Raw genomic sequence first — 18689 nt, 5'->3', positions numbered from 1 at the left:
AAATTATTATGCTTCATTAACCTTTTTACATTATGCAATAGTTCAAGAGTAGTTCAATTTGCATATTTTTCATATTCAAAACAAATTCCACACTATGGAGTTGGGGTCATAACAACTTCAAAAGTTAATCCCTATTTCATTCACCATTCTCATGCATTAATTTGATTTTTAAGACCACCATATAAATATAAGCCATGTAGGGACAAACATGAAATATCACATAAACAATAGTTATTCAAAAGCCTCAACCCACGTTTTCAAAACCAACCTCAATACCATATGAACAATACTTTAAAACTTATGCTTTTAGCAAATTAATAATTAGGGAAGACTAATATGCCTGAAATACTAAATTTTATGAAAAGAATTCAACCTTTGAGCCCTTGGATGACCTACTTCGTGGAAACACTAAGTAAGGTTGCTTGAGATAATTTAAGAGAGCTTTGGAAGCATTTGAGTACATTATGAATGAGAAAAAACTCTTCTTAGTGCTTTATGAATGTGGAGTTTTAATTGGGTGAGAAGAAAATTATCCAAAGTGCCCTTAATTTAAAAATTAAAATTTAGTCGTTAGTGACTACGGGTCACTATACGACTCATAAGTCATATCCAAGACAGTCTCTAAGGCACTCACAATCTGTTGACCCTACTACTCAACCTATATGACTCGTAATGAGACCCTACGACTTGTAGGGTATTTGGGGTATACACTGGACACCCTATAATTTGCACTAAATGACTTGTAATAAGTCCTTACGACTCATAGTGAGCCACTCGTACTTAAAGCAAAACTTAGCTACACCACTTACAAATTTGATTATGATTTAGTCCAACGACCCATCAAGACTCCCTATGATTTATCAGAAGAGTCATAGTCAGGACAGTGACGATAAAATTTTAGAAATTTTTAAGGATCAAAAATCAAAGGCGTTAAACTCATGCATCATCATCATTAGAAGCAACAACAATATTCTTATTGTATTTACTTCATTATATTTGTGATATGATTGTATTTTTATTTTGACTTGTTACTTATCTAATTGTTTTATCCTTTTATACTTGTACTCAATGATCTTGTATGCATATTGTCCTTCCTTGTCCAACATGTATGTGGTATATTGTACATTGTGATCTTTTTTGGTGTTTGTTATAATATATGTGATATATTAGAACTGTTAGTGCAAGCGGTGTGGGCTAATATTATGGGATATTTTATGATTGCAAGTGACGTGCCCTTAGTGTGTATTTTGTATATCTTATTTTCTACTTTGCTCGATCGGCCTATGATACCTACTGAGTATAAATGAATTGTACTCACTTCTACTATGCCCTTCTGGTGTAGATTCAAGTTTGGGTGCGCCCCACGTTACTTGACTCAGACGATTGTTGGAGCTTTCAAGATAGTGGATGATTTTCAGGCATTCGAATGTCTTCTACTATCTCTCTCTATCATTAGACTATGTCTTTACTAGTTTTCAGAGATAGAGTTGTATCTACTGAATTTCTTATGTATTTTTTTTGGATTCAAGTTGTACTAGATACGTTCTTATGTTGTTGACATCAGCTTTTGAGAGTTATGGCTATATTGTTGATTATATTCTTTCCGCATTTATTATACTTATATGGTTCAGCTTCGTTCTAGAAGTCTTATCCTGTGGTTATTATTGTCTTTTTTTTCCTGTGTATCAGTTTGGGTGATAGGTTTACTTGTGATAGGTTTACTTGTCAAGATACACCGCGACAAGTGTCATCATGACCCTTGAATTTTGGGTCGTGACAAATATACTTTTGCGGTATGATATGCATAATAAATAAAAAAATATTTTTTTGTGATCATTGTGATCCGTAATTCTTGCATAAAGATCATATGTAAAATTTAGTATCAAGTTGTAGGATGACATGAAATAATACATTATTTACAAGTACGCATTTATACTTAAAAGTTATTATAAGTGAATCTGAGATCTAAAGAATATGAGTTAGTAAATGAATTTTTCTCTATATGTGATATGAAAAGGCATTTGATATATTTAAAGTATGGGGTGATTGATATGTGATTAGAAGTCAACAATAGAACGAGTATGTATCTAATCTATATATAAAAAAGATCAACTATTTGAGATAGTTAGTATGGGTTCACTTTACAATTCTTAATGATTATTATGATATTGTGTGATAGTTTATCGGGATGTTGAGTCTAAGACTTAATACAGAAGTCATGATAGAAGCAATGAGGTTTTATTTTTCACATTTGGAGTAAAGGATTTTGGAGAAATTAGTACTATGTTGAATATCGAGAATAAACAAACTAGTGGGGGTTATGTGTTGAGTTAATCTCATTATTTTAAGAAAATACTAAATAAATTTAGTCACTTAAACATAAAAAAAGAAAATACCCTATTTGATCCTAGACCGAGTTATCTAATAATAATGAAAGAATTATAGCTTAACTTGTATAAGCAAACACTATTGGAAGGGCCAGTAGTCGAGTTCTTGATTTTCTTTATAAAACTAAAGAGCTACAAAACTCTAAGATTCATACTATTTTATAAGGATATATCGATAGAAGTTGTTATCGAATATGTAAAAAATAAATAAATAAATTTACCACATGATGGGTGTTTATCTTTGGAGGAGGTACAATTTCTTGAAGCCAAGAAATTGACTTGCATTAATACAAGCAAGCTAAGGAGTTGAGCGGTTGAGAGATCATTAAGATAATCCACTGATTTTGCAAGCTATTAGCTCATTTTTATGATATACAAGTCACTCTAACTCGAGCATATAAAAATTATACAATGGAAATTCAAAACGTATAAGTTCTTGACCATGGAATTAACTTCTATCACATTTATGGAGTCAAATAAATTTAACTAGTCTATTTATTAAATTTTTTAAAAGAAAGTTGTTGAATGTATCTTCAAGTTTGATTATGTTAAAACTCTTTAATTAGGTCAACCGATAATGGCAACTCTATCCAGCTCTATAAAATGAGTAGTTATGGATTCAAAGGGTAACAACAAGTCATTGATATGTAGATGTTTCAGTACTTAAGGAAAAGATACACTAGTACTGGTTGTGATAGATTGGAGGATTGAGCTCTAGTACTCTTAATGAGGTTCAGTTTAAGGAAAAAGTGTCTCAAATATGACAAAGATACTGATAGAACTTCACCTATATAACATAAAAGTGGTGTCGTTTCGATTGGGAGTTGGAGTTTCTCTCGTAAATGTTCATGAATTTTGGATAGCACAAGGCCATAAAAGTGTTAAGTATGTTGAGTAGAAAGCAGGAATGAAATGTTTGTGTGTGTAGTGTCACAGATATTATCACAAGAAATAACAGGTTCAAAGTTATTATGCTACGTGAAATTTCCATTTTATCTTATGGCAATGCATTAAGGTACGGTTCAAATCGAAAGATACATTACTCTATGCATGAATATGACTTGGTCTTTGCTTTGTATCATAATTTATTTTTAAACAAGTGGAGGATTGTTGGATTTTGTTTAAACTAAATTATTTATTATAAGTATTTTATGAAGATTATCTTTTAAATGAAAGGGTGTGTCCTTTCAATTTATGTCTTTTTATGAAAGGTTGTGTCCTTTCCACCAGTTCTATTTACATCAAAACTCTTGTGAGTTTTAACGTATCTTTTTAAAGACAACTTTTAAGAGACGCATCTTAAAACTTCTATAAAAAAACTTTTGTAGTCCTTTCTTCTTCAGAAGATCAAATTTTGTTTTATTATTTTTTAGATGAATCTCTTCACTATTTGCTTAGTGCAAAATTCAATAGGCTTGTCATATTCACTAAAACTATTTGCATATAATCCCATAGCAATTTCGCAGAAGAGACGAAGCAAATATCATTTTTAGAAAAGCATTTCGTGGGTGTTTCAAGCCTCAAATCCTGTGTTGTTATTTATATTGTCAAGCCTTCATCTTTATATTCTTCTTCTTATATTTTTGTACGTGTTCATGAAGCATATTTTCCAACAAATATAGAAGTTTCATAGAATTAGGAAATGTAAGTGTTTAAATGTAAAATACACCTAGCGTATCCAAAATTGAATTATATTATAGAGATGTAAATTATTCAGCGATTCCAAATGTACGCGCTAATTTGGAAGAAGAAAAAATAACGTTATAGTTTTGCGATTTTTTTTTAAAGAAAAGAATTACACCTTTTTCAAATGAGTGTACTTGTTACCACACCAACCAAGTTCATTGGTTCCGAATACATTTACTATAGTTCATAAAAGAGTTCAACAAACCTCTCACGCTTCTGACATGTCCTTAATAATACATAAATTTTTGTGATCAATACTCGTTTTCTAAAAAAAAAAAAAAAAGAAAAAAGAAAAGAAGAATAAAAATTTAAAAGTATAAGATGTTCTCAATTGTGAGCAGCGAGGACAATTCATAATAAAGATTGAGATGAGATGGCACGTGAGGTGAGCTGTATTTTAAAGCTTGCGTCTCATCTTGCAAACCTACCCTCTTTCTTGCTTTAAACCTATTAAGACACCGTAAACTGCATAAATGTAATTATTCTGCACACAGATTAAAATTTAATCCGATAAACCAACGTTAGTACAACTGCAAGTTTGAATAGCAAAAAAATTCAAATTCTAGAATTTGTAAAACTCATAAAATAATTACACAAGAGGCTCAAGTGCACTTACCGACTGTTCGACAGAGTGGCCAAATAATTTTGTATGAGGTGACAAAATTATCAATTCCATAAGCCAATTTAGAGCCAAAAAAAAAACAAGAATACAAATAGTCCATCGAGATTTGTAAGCTAGGAAGGTCCTAGTAATATAATGTGGAAAACTTAAACGAAGTAAGCACAATATGAAAACGGTTTACGTATCTAACCCTTGGTCTGAATGTAATTTTTTTCCAAATGACTCAAACGTCACCATACGAAATGAGAATTAACGCCGTTCTCAGCTAAACAAACTAAATCAAACTCTGAACAAACAAAAGGGCAAAAAGCAAATATGTAATTACTACATGTGAAGTCCTTCTGGCACTCCCTCTTTTTTCTTGAACATCACCTACTACATGTAAAGTCCTTCTGGCACTCCCTCTTTTTTCTTGAACATCACCTTATCTTTCGCCTTCTTGAAATCTGCTTGAGTCACCTGTAGAGAACAGAATATATCTGTAAAAATCTATAGCAAAATGCAAACTATTAGCTCCGGAAGTTTTACCGCACCCCTGCCACATGATTTTTACAACCCCTACGGGACATGAACAGAGGATCAGCCACTCCGGAAGTTCAAATTATATAATTCAGAGTATACTTGGTTTATGCCCCCTTAGCTTGTAAGGAACAATATAGTTCACACGACTATAGGTAGAAATTGTATGAAACACATCTTTGTTACTTATCCAGACGGAAAAAGATCAACAAAAAAAATTGTAGAAAAATCGGCAACTTCAACTCAGCACAAACTATGCCCTCCCAACAAGTTAAGCTCCACATTCCACATTACGAGAACTAAAATTTTAACCTGTCTTCTCATGAACACAAGTTAATGAACCAATTGTTACATGCTCCTTGATCAATTTATTACATTACAACAGACAACCCCGCACATGAACGAAGACATGGACTTGGTCAATCAAAGTTGAGCATTTGGGTGCAAATTAGGACCAACTGAAACCCTCATTTCTAAAAACAATATTAACTTCCAATTTTGATGTCTTACCTTCATACGCCGTTCTCTTAGAGCGAGCAATCCAGCTTCAGTACATATTGCCTTGATATCAGCTCCAGAAAATTCATCCTTGGTCATAACAAATTCTTCTAGGTTGACATCATCAGCCAAAGTCATCCTTGCTGTGTGTATCTGATAACCCAAAATAGATTTTCAAGTCAGCAAGTAGGAGGCAATCCAGAGTTCATCAGTCAGTAATAATGCTAACATCACGGTACCAAACCTGGAAAATGCGCCTCCTTGTTTTAATATCGGGAAGAGGGAACTCAATCTTCCTGTCTATTCTACCAGGTCGCAGCAGGGCAGGATCAAGACTCTCGATTTTATTTGTAGCAAGAATCACCTTAACATCTCCTCTGGAATCAAAACCATCTAGCTGGTTCAACAACTCTAACATGGTCCTCTGGATCTCACGTTCACCACCAGAATGTGCATCGTACCTGCAGATGAAGACGTTAATTAACAGAAATCCACAATATTTCAATCTTCAAGTTAATGATGCCAGAGACAAACCTCTTGGTACCGACTGCATCAATCTCATCAATGAAGACGATAGAAGGTGAGAGATCATCAGCAACTCTGAAGAGCTCCCTCACCAATTTAGGCCCATCTCCCAAATATTTCTGAATCAGTTCACTTCCAACAACACGCAAGAAAGTTGCCGAAGTTGAGTTTGCAACTGCCTGAACAAAGTCATTAACATAACACAGATTTATCTTTTGTAGACCTACAGAGAAATTAGTCCAGCAACAACAAATAATAAACACTCAACAAAGACCCTACTAACTCTGGTCGACTTTAAATGTATCCATTTAAGGAAACCAAGACGGTATCAACTATCTTTCCCAAATCAACATGTGCTCCTATAGATGACCTAACATGTCTGAGAAGAGAATAAGGGTAATTTGAAGTGGTATAAAGTGGTTAATGCTATTATCTGGTTTTATTAAAGGGTGTGCAAGACCTTAAAACGCCATTTAAAATGGACAGGAAGAAGTAACTGTTAGCATTTCTTCCTACGATTCTCTACTCAAATCAACAGAGCATCTACTGGTTTTTTCCCCTCTCAGAGGGGTTTGATACAGGGAGATCACCTCTCGACTTTTTTATTCATCTTATCCATGGAGGGGATGACTAATCTGATTAACACAGCAAATGTAAGGGATGGATCAGGGTTTTCCAAACAGGGGAATCAAATAACTTGGAAATAACCCATCTCCAGTATGCAGAAGATACTTTGGTGTTCTGAAAAGCAGAAGTTGAATAAATTCTGGTCCTCAGAATTATATTCATCATATTTGAAGCTGTTACAAGTCTCCACATCAAGTGGGGGAAGAGTTTCATCTATCCTATCAATAGAGTAGCCGAGATAGAGAGTCTGGCTATGAAACTTGGAGGCAGAGTAGGTGAGCTCCCAACAACTTACCCAGGCATACTTTTGGGTGCAAAGAGCAAATCGAAAGGCATTTGGAATGGGGTTTTGGGTAAGTGTGAAAAGAGGCTCACTAACTGGAAGAGTCAGCATTTGTCTCTATCAGGTAGGTTGACTCTAGTTAACAGTGTGCTTGATGCACTACCATACTATATGATGTATGTTTTCCCTATGCCAGCAAGTGTGGCCAAAGGTATTAATGCACTTAGGAGAAATTCCTATGGCAAGGCAATGAGGATGAGCAGAAATTTCATCCAGTCAAATGAGAGGAGCTGATTATAAACAAAGGTATGGAGATCAGGAACTTGAGAAAGCAAAATCAAAGCCTTGAGAAGAAGTGGCTCTGGAAGTTTGCTAATGAGGAAGGCATGCTTTGGAAGGATGTTATCACTGCAAAATATGGAATGGGGGACAGGTTGATGACTAAGGGGTCGTTTGGTGAGAGGTATAAGTAATCCAAGGGATAAGTTATCCCGGGATAAAATAAAAGATCACTTAAATCCATTGTTTGGTTGGAGGGATTAATCCATGGTGGGATAACTTATCCCACCATTTTTCCCATAGTGATGGGATAACTTATCCCATATACATGGTGGGATAAGTTATCCCGGGTAATCCCGGGATAACTAATCCCGGTATTAGTAATCCCGGGATAACAATTTCCCAACCAAACGACCCCTACCGTTCCATATAATTGCACCATTTGGAGAGCAACCAGAAACTTATGGCCTATGCTCTATTCCAGAAAAGACTAATGGTGGGTAATGGACTAAAGGCTTCTTTCTGGGATGATAGGTGAAATGGTGCATCTACTATGAAACAGTTGCACCCAGATTTATTCACCTTTTGCCAACAAAACTGGCCACTGTGGCCACAATGTGGACTGGAAGGGTGGAACCTCTTTCTCCGAAGACATCTCTATGAGTGGGAAACAGAGAAAGGGGCAGAATTTCAGACTTCACTTGCTAGCTTCACCAACCTATCTGACAAGAAAGACATGCTGATACGGGAGAAAGATAGTCAAGGACAGTTCTCAGTAAGATATGTGTATGAGGATCAATATGACCACAGAACAGAAGACTAGTTGGCCATGGAGGATGATCCGGAAACCTAAGATACCATACAAAGTCAACTGCTTTCTATGGTTACTGACTGAAGAAGCAGTCTTGACTCATGAAAATCTGAAAAAGAGGGGCTATCACTTGGCCTCTAGATGTTCTGCATGTGGGGAGCAGGCTTGAGACAATACGCCATCTTTTCTTGCATTGTAAGTGGACTGATCAGCTTTGGAGAATGTTCATATGCCTTAAAGGGATCAGATGGATGAAACCAGGGAGTATTAAAGGAGTGTTAAGCAGCTGGAATAGGGATGGCAATGCAACCAAGAAGGAAGTGAGCTGGAAGATTGTCTTGGCATGTATTTGGCGGACAATATGGAGAGAAAGAAACTGTCGATGTTTTGAAAATGTACAGAACAACTTACAGAAGATCAAAATGAACTGTTTAGCCCTATTTTATTTTTGGTGTAAAACATATTATTTTATAACTCAAACAGAGGACATTTCTGATGTATTAGATTATTTATAGGCAACAGTTAAATTGAAATTGCTGTAAGTTGTAACAATTTTTGAAGGGGAACTACAAGGCCTTGGTTGTAGTTACACCTATGAATCTACAGAGTAAAGTAACTAGTTTCAAAAAAAAGTTGAACGGGCTAATGGCAGCCAGACCCAAAAAATCACCCAACAAACCAATCATTCCTCAAAGTTCTAAGACATCGCATGATGCTCAAACAGGCTTATCACAACCAAACTCGTAAAATGCATCCAACAAACTAGATTTTCCTCAAAAAATCAACATGGGCACTACAAATGAATTTCTGTAGTACCATCATAGTAATATCACATGCTATTTTCAAGTACTTCTACATGCCATTACATGTACAGCATCTTATCCAAACAGAAAACGAGCCTCAACTTGTACTAGAGAATCTTCTCAATAGCATATGAATGTATCCCGAAAAATAATTCCATTGATACAGGACTTAGTCAAATGTAGTCTTAAGTAAACTTGGCACTTTCAGAAAATCCCCAACTTTTTACCTGATAACACCTTTCATGTCATTTATCATTCCTTCCGTTTCTTCACAAAAGCTTAATGGCTTCTCCAAAAGCCAGTTAAACATTAGGAAGTCATTTCTGGGAAATATACTTGGACAGGATCAATTCTAAAGTCATTTCTGGGGAATATACTTGGACGGAATCAATTCTTTCTTTATAAATTCAAAGAATAGGAAACAGTATTTGGTCAAATATTCGTCTGATTTACTCACCCTCTCGTTCTTTCTTCAGTCAAATAAGAGACCTATTCCAGCCAAAGGAGATCAGAGTTGATAGCATCCATGGAAGCTAAATATCAATAAAGGACAGAGAATTTCTCTGTCCTTTAATGATGTTTTAGCTTCCATGATTGCTATCAAGAGTGGAGGCTAAAATAAAGTATTTTACGTCCATTATACAGAAGAAAGTTTCACAAACCTTTGCGAGCAAGGTTTTGCCAGTCCCGGGCTCCCCATAGAGAATGACCCCTTTAGGAGGTTTTATACCAATGTCTTCATACAGCTCAGGGTGAGTCAAAGGAAGCTCAACAGCTTCCTTAATCTCCTGAATCTGAGTGTCCAATCCACCTATATCGGAATAGGATTCCAAAGGAGCTTTCTCAACCTTCATGACAGACACCATTGGATCAACGTCGTCTTGAAGAAGCCCCACAACCGATAGAACCTGAACAAGAACATACATAAGTCAAAATTACCCACCCTCAAACTTATAATTTTTTACAAAAACAGAGGATAGAGGGAGATCTTTGTGAGAAATTACAGCTAGAAAGAAGAGAGATTATACATAAGTCAAAATGACCCAGCCTCAACTGGTGATACTTTTTCTACAAAAATAGAGGAAGAAGGGGGAGAGATTTGCTGAGAAGTTACTGCTAGAAATAGAACATAAAATGTTTGATAACATGTGCATTAAGAAATAAGAGCATTACAGACAAATTTTGAGACTCATTAACCCATGGGAGATGGTGAATCAATTAGCCACAGGAATTATTTCAACGACTAAGCCATTCCCCAACTAAACAAAGAAGAAAAACTGATAACCATATTGGAATCTTTTCATTACTTCTCATTTCTCAAGTACTGTGGCATAGACACTCTCAGAAAGCATAAAAACAAGCATAAAAACCGGATAATAGAAAATGGTAATCCAGAAGACTTGTCAGAAGAAAGAAAATGTTCATTCAATAGGATATCACAAACTCTAGGTATTTTATCAGTTTTTTGGTGACACAGTAAAATGTTAATTCAAAAGGATACAACAAACTTCAGATATTTTAGCAGTTTCTTTGTGGCATACTACAATGTCAATTCAAAGGGATATTAGAATTCAGGATAATTTGAGTTGTTTCATTACACGATGCTAATTTGTAATTTAATTGGAACATACATTACAAAAATTGGAAAAGTTGACCTTCATAACCAAGAAAACTAATCAAAGCAATCACATCCCACTATCCTTGAGCACTTTAAAAGCAGCTGAATGATTGCTCCCTGGCCATACACACCGACTGACACTTTCATTAGGTTCCCATGTACAACCTAACTAGATGGGTTATGGATGTAAACGAGCATATCTACTGCATTTATAAGGTAAACTTGAGGGGTCGAGTGGGTGGAGAGCGAGAGATACTAAATGGTCTTTGCTACAGCACTAGAAAATCTAATCAAACGTAGAACGATATTGTCAAAACAACTGCAGAAATCTTCGCAAGATTTGCAAGCCTACAACAATGAAAAATCCTAGACACGTCTAAATCTGCAAAGCTAAAGCCTAATATCCCTAAAAAATTGAGCGGCTCCCGTGGCAAATATTTGGCTCTGGTCTTCACTATACAGCACATTATCATAGCAGGAAATAAGCATGGTGGCAGCCAATGCTCAAAAAGATTATGTCGAACATTCAGAGCATCTGAAAGGGCCCATCAAACTATTAACCAGCTGCATGCTGAGGATAAAACAGCACTTAAGAGATTACAATTGAGAAAAGTACCCCTTGATAAGATAATCACTCCACCCAACAACAACTAAGCATCAGTCCCAAACAAGTTCGGACCGACTATATGAATCCTCACTAGCCATGTTTTTTCATTAAGTTCATCCCAGGCCAATATTACACAAACTAAAAATAAATAAAAAGCAATAGAAAAGTTCTCTATACGAAGGGAGCCTTGAAGTACCAGGTAAAGTTACTTCCATGTGACCTGGAAGTCATAGGTTCAAGCTGTGGAAACAGCCTCTAGCAGAAATGCTAGGTAAGGCTGCGTATAATTGACCCTTGTAGTCCGGCCCTTCCTAGTACCCATGCATAGGCGGAGCTTTAGTGCATTGCCTGCCCTTTTCAGAAAAGTTCTCTATATTTTCTACGGTCTCCCAACCAAACAACCTGAAAACCCTCGGTTAGCCATGTTTATATCCTTTCAAGAATGTAACTATTGCATGTGCCTCATTGTAGGATATACTTTATAGAGTTAAATGCACTAAACCATTACACTCCCTCCATTCAGAACAGTAAATCATAATAAAACAATATTAACAAGAACTATCAATAATTAATCACAGAACGGAACTTTCATGATTCCAAACACTAAAAAGGAATTGATTGAAACATATTTGGTTATTGTTCAATTTCAAAGTCCAAATCCATACTTAACTTTAAAGATCAAATACCAAATTTTACCAAAGCATTACCTAGTTAGGAGTATAACAAACTGTACACACTTAAGAATGTTGATTCTTAACTTCACAAATCTGTAATTTGGCACTATGAAACCGAACATATAACCCTAGGTCAACAACAACAACAACATACCTAGTGAAATCACACAAAGTGAGGTTTGGGGAGGGTAGAGTATGCACATGCTGACAACTACCTTTTAGAGGTAGAGAGGTTGTTTCCGAAAGACTCATGACTCAAATGAAGAAAGTCCATATAACCCTAGGTCAACTATTCCAAATCCTAAGTAGGTATCTTTTAAACTATACTTGATGGATACTTTTAAATCATAATTCTAATTAAATATAACGGCCAATGAAACGTGAAAATGAATTTAAAAACAACATAGTCAAATACCTTATTATGCATCAAAATAGCACAACCAGGTTCCAATTGGTCCTTATCCACAAAGGACAAAATCCCAACATAATACTCTGGCCCAACTGAAGAAGAAACGATGGCATGGTTCTCATCAATAATCTCCTCTAGGTTTCCCACGCTCATCGGCGAACCACGTAGATCATCAACCTTAGATCTATCCTCTTCAGTTTTCTCTTCCTGAGGCTTCAGCCTTTCCTGATTAGCCACGAATTCTTCTTCCATTAAAAGGTAATCTTTGATCCGCTCGAGCTTTAAAATCCGAAGCTTGCACTTGGTCAGCGGTGTAACAGTGGGGAGCCGAGCTGCTGCTTCGGGACCCTTCTGTTTCCGCTGCTTACGGCCGACTCGAGCCGGTGGAGCAGCAGGCTCGAACTTTTTCTCCTTCTTGTCTCCGTCATTCTTCCGATCTCCGGGTAGTTGACGGTTAAGCCCACCGGGGGTTCCCTGACCCATTAGTTCTACGAAGGTTTAGCTGTGAAGAAAGGGGGAAGAAGGGCGACGAAATGGTTTTGGGATGTCTTTTTTTACAAGAATTATCATCAGAATGGCGTGAGAATGAACAAAAGGTGTTTTTTAAGAGCCGGCAACTTATAATCTGTTTACGCTGATCATTTAAATTATTTTTGTGTAATTATTTATTTCAATTTTATTCTTATAACTTTAATTCTCCTTCTCTAGTCATTTGCTCTTTTACTTTAAATTCACCATAATTTTTAATTTTTGACCTTAAACAATATTTTTTCCTCCAATATAAGTTTTTCATATATTATACACAACTCATATATACCGCTAAATATAAATTTAATTTTTAAAGTTAAAAATTAAAGATCGGCTCATTTAAAGAATAAAGCGTGCCATTAAATGTAAATATTAATGATTAAATATTTAGACAAAATTATAATAAGTTATTACAACCTGAGAAAGTGACAAAACTATATGAACTCCTAATTGCTCTCAACTGATTCACTGGACTGGAATCTACAGTTTTTCTCCAAAAATGAGGTACTTAATTTAAACAAATATATATATATATACTAAAATATTTATTAATTTAAATTTAAATTATTTTAGCAATAAAAATTAATAACAATCAACTCTATATATTATTAACAGCTATAAGCATATTTCAGTCATTTTTTACCAAAAAAAAAATGCTTAAAAACATTATATGCCAAACACATCAATAATCTTTTTTCAGTTTCAGCACTTTTATCCAAATACTGAATTTCTTATTTTTAAAACAGGAAAGGATCAAAAATATTCCTGAATTATTTGAAATAGCTTAAAAATACCTCTCACAAGTTTTTTGTCCAAAAATACCCCTCGTTAGTTTTTTGACTCAAAAATATCCCTTCGTTAAATATTTGACTAAAAAATACCCCTCCCTCTTACATAATTCCACCAAGGCCGCCACCTAAATTAAAAAAACCACCTCAACATTCCACATCAGCTATAATTTCTTACCCACAAGTTTATCCGACCCAATAACCATAGACCCGGTCCTATAAACAAATAGAAAAGGATATATCCATCAGCAACCTAATTTGATGTAAAATCTCCCAAAAAAATCGATGCATCTTGAAAAATCAATGTAAGGTTCGTTTTCAGTTCACTTGGCTGAAATTGATGCTTTCCTCTTCCTTTTAGAAAGGTACTTCTTCTTCTCCAATTTCCTAAAAATGCTTTCTTTACTGCTAAAATTTGTAGTCGATGGAATGGAAGGGGGTAAAAGGGATGATTAATCCCAAAAAGCTATCGAGATTAGAGTTTACTGAAGAAGGTTGAAGAAATGAAGTTTATTTCTTCCCAGGAAGTTGAAAACGTTCTGATTTTAGAGAAGAAAATTAAGATATTAAAAGTTGTTATTTGCACGTTATGTGCTTTGTTCTTAACGTATATTTCAGGAATCATGAAGTGAATGTACATTCGTGTCTATGCTAGAACTTATGTTGAAGTAAATCCATTTTTCTAGTTGTAATGAAGTTGAAGTATTATTTGTACCACGACTGCGTGCCTCCCATCGTTCATCGTGATTTCAAGGCTCAAAACCTTTTATTAGGAAATAGTTACGAGCCATGTTTAGCTTATTTTGGACTTGCTAGACTCGTCGAGGAGGGAAATACCTCAATTTCAGCAAATCTTCAATTTGCTAGATCTTATGGCTACTTTGCTCCAGGTAAATATTTCTCCAATCCTAGTTCAAGTTCATTTCTTATCGAAATTGACTAATTATTGTCCATTTCCATAGTAATTCAGTTCTTACTGAATCTAGTGCAATTCTGTGAGGTTTTATTATTCATATTGCTTAATTTAAGTCCATGTCAAAAGGGATTTCATTTAAACTCTCTTCCCATGAAAATCACGTAAGAATAATTTTTGAAATATAGTTATAGTAGATGACAATCTCACATCCACCTCCATTGTAATTCAGATTTTCAATGGGTTTTTCTTCAATATCAACATTGGTATCAGGGAAAAGAACTCAAGTTCCGAAACCTGCAAGAACATCGATGAGGAATAAGTCGAAATCAAGTGTAATTATTGACGGCGAATTTAATGAAACGATAGGTGAGAAAAGTGGATATGAAGAATACCCAGCTCAGCTTCTGCTTTGTGATAAATGTGAATGTGGGTTTCATCTATTTTGCTTGAGACCTATTCTTCCTTTTGTCCCTAAAGGCTCCTGGTTTTTCCCCTCTTGCTATGACGGCGAAAATCTTTCCAGTAAATCACTGATTTCTGTTATGAATAAGACTTGTTATTGGGTTGATTTCAATTTTTTTTCTCGACAAAGAAAATGACTTTATGTGATAATAACTATTTGTTGAGTGCTTATTTGAGAAATCAACTTGTTGTTGCTTGGTTGTTTTCTACTACATTGCTAAATTGAAGTTTGATGTTGGTTGCTTAATCTTACCCAGTTTGATGATATAGTGTTAATTGGTTAATTGAATGTGTTTTTCTTATGTAAGAACTGAATACAAGTTAGCAGAAGCGGACAGGTAAAAAGTTATGAAAATACAGAGCAAGAAGGGGAATTCAGTTAAAGTTTTCTTCCATACGGATGGAATTCTATTACTATTTTGACAAATATATGCATGTGAAGCCATGTGATAGCTTTAACTATGTGCAAAACCAAGTTTTTCATGACATACTTGGGAAGCTACAGTGTCATTTTCCCATCTTTTGCTTGTATGCACCCCCACTAAAGATACTTAGGATTGAGAATACTCTAAAAAAAACATAACCTAAGTTAGTGGTCACACTTTCACAACCAAGCATGGACATATTGCTACTGTCTCTATACCCCTTTGGTCGTTGCTTGTCCGATTATGATAGGTTAAAAAACCCATCCAACAAATGTTGTTGTTATGTTTTAAACACATCAAGATTAATATAGGTGATTAAGATCTGGCATGAAAAGGACTAAACTCTGTTCTATTGTTTGTTTCTTGCAGAATACGCTTGTATGCTAAAGATAACAGAGAAGAGTGATGTTTTTAGCTTCAAAGTTTTGTTTCTAGAAATTATTACTGGGAAAAATCCAGCTTACCCGTCCTTCCCTGATAGCCAACACGTTATACAATGGGTTTGCGACCATCTAAAGAGAAAGAAAGATCTAGTTGATGTGATTGATCCAAGGTTATAAGGACATCCTGATACATAAATTCAAGAAATGCTTCAAGCCCTTGGAATAGCCTCGTTGTGTACTAGTAATCGGGATGAAGATCGACCAACGATAAAAGATTAGTGGCATTACTCAAGGAGATTATGCATGAGCATACAACCGGAAGTGAAGCAATTTTGACGTTATCCCTCGTACCAAACAACCCCTAAAGGTATTTAGGCACATTATGCCATTGTTTAAATAAATCATTAATATCCATGTTGGGCACAATATTTTTACACTTTTGTTTTTGGTGACAAATTTGATCCATAGGACTAAGGGTGGAAAGATACTACAAGTAATGCAAGAATACTTCAAATTGTTTTAGTACCTTTCACCAAGTAGTAACTGTTACTTTTATTGTTTTTCCAGTATAATTAAAACCTTTAAATTCCATTTGCTACTTCCAAGAGGATCAGTGAAAGTGTTTGAGAAGGCACTACCATCTACATTTCCATACTCAACCATTCCTTTCTTTGCAAGTGCCATTTCTTTCCAGAATTCTTTTTCCACAAATGCAGGAGGAAGACATCCAGATATGCAGTATCTTTGAGTTGTTGCCTTGTTTGCTATTATCTCAAAATCTCAAGTAGTATAATTTCTGGAACGTAAACAAGACACATGAAACAAATGATCATATAAAATCCAACAGGTAAGTAACAAGACAATGTCAATAATGAGAAACACTATGATAGAAACGATTTGTGCACCAGTAAATGCGGCCACCTTTTGTGACAATACTTGTTTATATAAAGCTAATACAGAACATCACTCGTTATATAATACCTTCCCCTCATAAAAAAAGTGATCTTATCGTTGTTATTCTATTCAACAAGTCGTAGAGGCTGCATCTTAGAGGTAAACTATATTTTTTCTCTGCAACCTCTATAAACAAGCAGAAAGAGCAACGATAAGATCACTTAGTTTACCACAGTGTTTTACCACTAAGCTAAAATTCCAAAACAAAGTCTTTCAGGTCTAGCAGAAATGCAATCCCATAGGAGAAATACTAATTACTGGTCATTCATCAGAAAATAGTGTATTCTATCAAATTACTCAAACTAAAATTAGAAATCACGTTGACAGTAACTAAAACAAAAAGACCATCCCGAAGTATGAAAACTGGAAACCATATTACAGAAGAAGAGAAATAGAATCATATTGACAGTGGTTTCAACACTATCAAAATATGTGAGTGGTACAAACTGGATATCACTTAATCTATACAAATTCATAATAGTCTAGAATCATCAAAATATGTAACTACATCCCACAAATCATCAAATACTTCCGCAACTTAAGTCAACATCACCACAACACACTAAATTAATAAATTAGTGTTGCATCATCCTTAACTGCTGCTTTAATTTCTTTAAGAGTTGCATCATCCTTCCCATAGGCAATATTATCCTTTATCGTCGAACTAAATAGCACAAGTGAGGTTGGAGGATTTTACGTCAAATGAGCTTGCTAATGGATATACCCTTTTCTATTTATTTATAGGATCGGGTCTATGGTTATTGGGTCGGGTAAGCTTATGGGTAAGAAACTATAGCTGATGTGGAATGTTGAGCTGGCTTTTTTAATCTAGGTGGCGGCTTTGATGGAATTCTGTTAGAAGGAGGGGTATTTTTGAGCTAAATATTTAATGGAGGGGTATTTTTTAGCCAAAAAACTAACGAAGGATATTTTTGAGCCATTTCAGATAGTTCAGGGGTATTTTTGACCCTTTTCCATTTTAAAAATAAGTTCAGCACTTTCAAAACACTTTTCAAAAACTTTTTTTCAGCCGATTTTTTTCAGCCTATCCAAACGGGCTCTTACAAAACTGCTTATGTAAAAGCACTTTTATAAAATAGTTTTTCAGAAAAGTATTTTTTTTTTTACTTTTGATAAACACATTGTGTTTGGATAATTTTTTTCAAGAAATACTTTTTTGAGATAAATGACCAAAGAGGACTTGTATCAATAGACTTTTATTACTAAAATCAATTTATAGAAAAAATTTATTTTAAATATCTATTATAATATTTTAATTACAGTTTTATTTTTATTTAATTAAAAAGCACGTACTCTAAAATTTTCAATCAATATTTATATACATAAATACAATAAAAATATAATAATGATATATTACTTAAATAATTTAAATATCACTTTAAAATATCAAACAAAAATAAATATAAAATTATTTCATAAATGAAATTATCATTTATTAAAAAATTAACGACAAAAATAATTAGTCCTTCATACATCACAAAATTCTCAATGATTTCATTACTAATTTTACTATACAATATATCCATACTAGTAGAAGATCTGCCTTGTATTTCTGAAGGCATATCAAAAGGCTCTTCTCGTTCTTCATATATGTAAACTACATGGTAACAAATATATCACTTTTCATGAATTCTATTTAAAATTAAATATTCGAGAAAAAATTTACAAGTGTTGTCAAAATATCATTTATTCTTATAACCTGATTCATCTGTCATTTGTTATCATTAATAATAAAAAAAATAAAAAGTTATATATTCATCGAATCATCATTAATGATTTTTTAAATTTTATTTAAAGAAAATGAGTGAAAATAAAATAATAATATATTAATCATAAATAAAATAAATAATTATGATGTAAATGG

The 18689-nt window shown here is 34.4% G+C and overlaps 2 protein-coding genes across 8 annotated transcripts; one reads left to right on the top strand and one right to left on the bottom strand.

The window, feature by feature from the left end:
* Positions 1 to 4887: 4887 nt before the first annotated feature.
* Positions 4888 to 13045, bottom strand: LOC107842679 (26S proteasome regulatory subunit 4 homolog A). The gene is made up of 6 exons (XM_016686630.2): positions 12355 to 13045; positions 9703 to 9948; positions 6247 to 6416; positions 5957 to 6173; positions 5725 to 5865; positions 4888 to 5154 (listed from the first exon to the last, which is right to left on the bottom strand). Exons 1-6 carry the CDS (start codon positions 12829 to 12831, stop codon positions 5071 to 5073), a joined length of 1335 nt encoding a protein of 444 aa, XP_016542116.2. The 5' UTR covers positions 12832 to 13045; the 3' UTR covers positions 4888 to 5070.
* Positions 13046 to 13775: 730 nt separating this feature from the next.
* Positions 13776 to 16415, top strand: LOC107842681 (leucine-rich repeat receptor-like serine/threonine-protein kinase RGI4). Of its 7 annotated transcripts, none has more exons than XR_007044932.1 (4): positions 13776 to 14029; positions 14438 to 14554; positions 14851 to 14946; positions 15837 to 16415. XR_007044932.1 is itself a non-coding variant. In XM_047396908.1 (4 exons), the coding sequence occupies exons 2-4, from the start codon at positions 14356 to 14358 to the stop codon at positions 16025 to 16027; spliced, it is 486 nt and encodes a 161-aa protein (XP_047252864.1). In that variant the 5' UTR covers positions 13886 to 14029; positions 14351 to 14355; the 3' UTR covers positions 16028 to 16415. The 7 variants fall into 7 exon arrangements, 2 of the variants coding, with proteins under 2 accessions (XP_047252864.1, XP_047252865.1); XR_007044931.1 differs by having other exon boundaries at positions 13779 to 14029; positions 14351 to 14554; positions 14810 to 14946; XR_001665995.2 differs by having other exon boundaries at positions 13873 to 14029; positions 14810 to 14946.
* The last annotated feature ends 2274 nt before the right edge of the window (positions 16416 to 18689 follow it).

Source organism: Capsicum annuum, chromosome 9 (assembly GCF_002878395.1).
Source record: "Capsicum annuum cultivar UCD-10X-F1 chromosome 9, UCD10Xv1.1, whole genome shotgun sequence".
Lineage (NCBI taxonomy): Eukaryota > Viridiplantae > Streptophyta > Magnoliopsida > Solanales > Solanaceae > Capsicum > Capsicum annuum.
Note: the sequence above shows the minus strand (reverse complement) of the source record. Positions and strands in the feature narration are given on the sequence as shown.

What these genes read in the sequence shown, in the direction of transcription:
- LOC107842679 (XM_016686630.2), bottom strand. Translation starts at nt 12,831, where the DNA reads ATGGGTCAGGGAACCCCCGGTGGGCTTAACCGTCAACTACCCGGAGAT. An exon ending in GCAAAACCTTGCTCGCAAAG is followed by an intron (nt 6,417 to 9,702) that starts GTTTGTGAAACT and finishes GACTTTGTTCAG; the next exon opens with GCAGTTGCAAACTCAACTTC. An exon ending in TAAGAGAACGGCGTATGAAG is followed by an intron (nt 5,155 to 5,724) that starts GTAAGACATCAA and finishes TGTTCTCTACAG; the next exon opens with GTGACTCAAGCAGATTTCAA.
- LOC107842681 (XM_047396908.1), top strand. Translation starts at nt 14,356, where the DNA reads ATGAAGTTGAAGTATTATTTGTACCACGACTGCGTGCCTCCCATCGTT. An exon ending in TTATGGCTACTTTGCTCCAG is followed by an intron (nt 14,555 to 14,850) that starts GTAAATATTTCT and finishes CATTGGTATCAG; the next exon opens with GGAAAAGAACTCAAGTTCCG. An exon ending in CGAATTTAATGAAACGATAG is followed by an intron (nt 14,947 to 15,836) that starts GTGAGAAAAGTG and finishes TGTTTCTTGCAG; the next exon opens with AATACGCTTGTATGCTAAAG.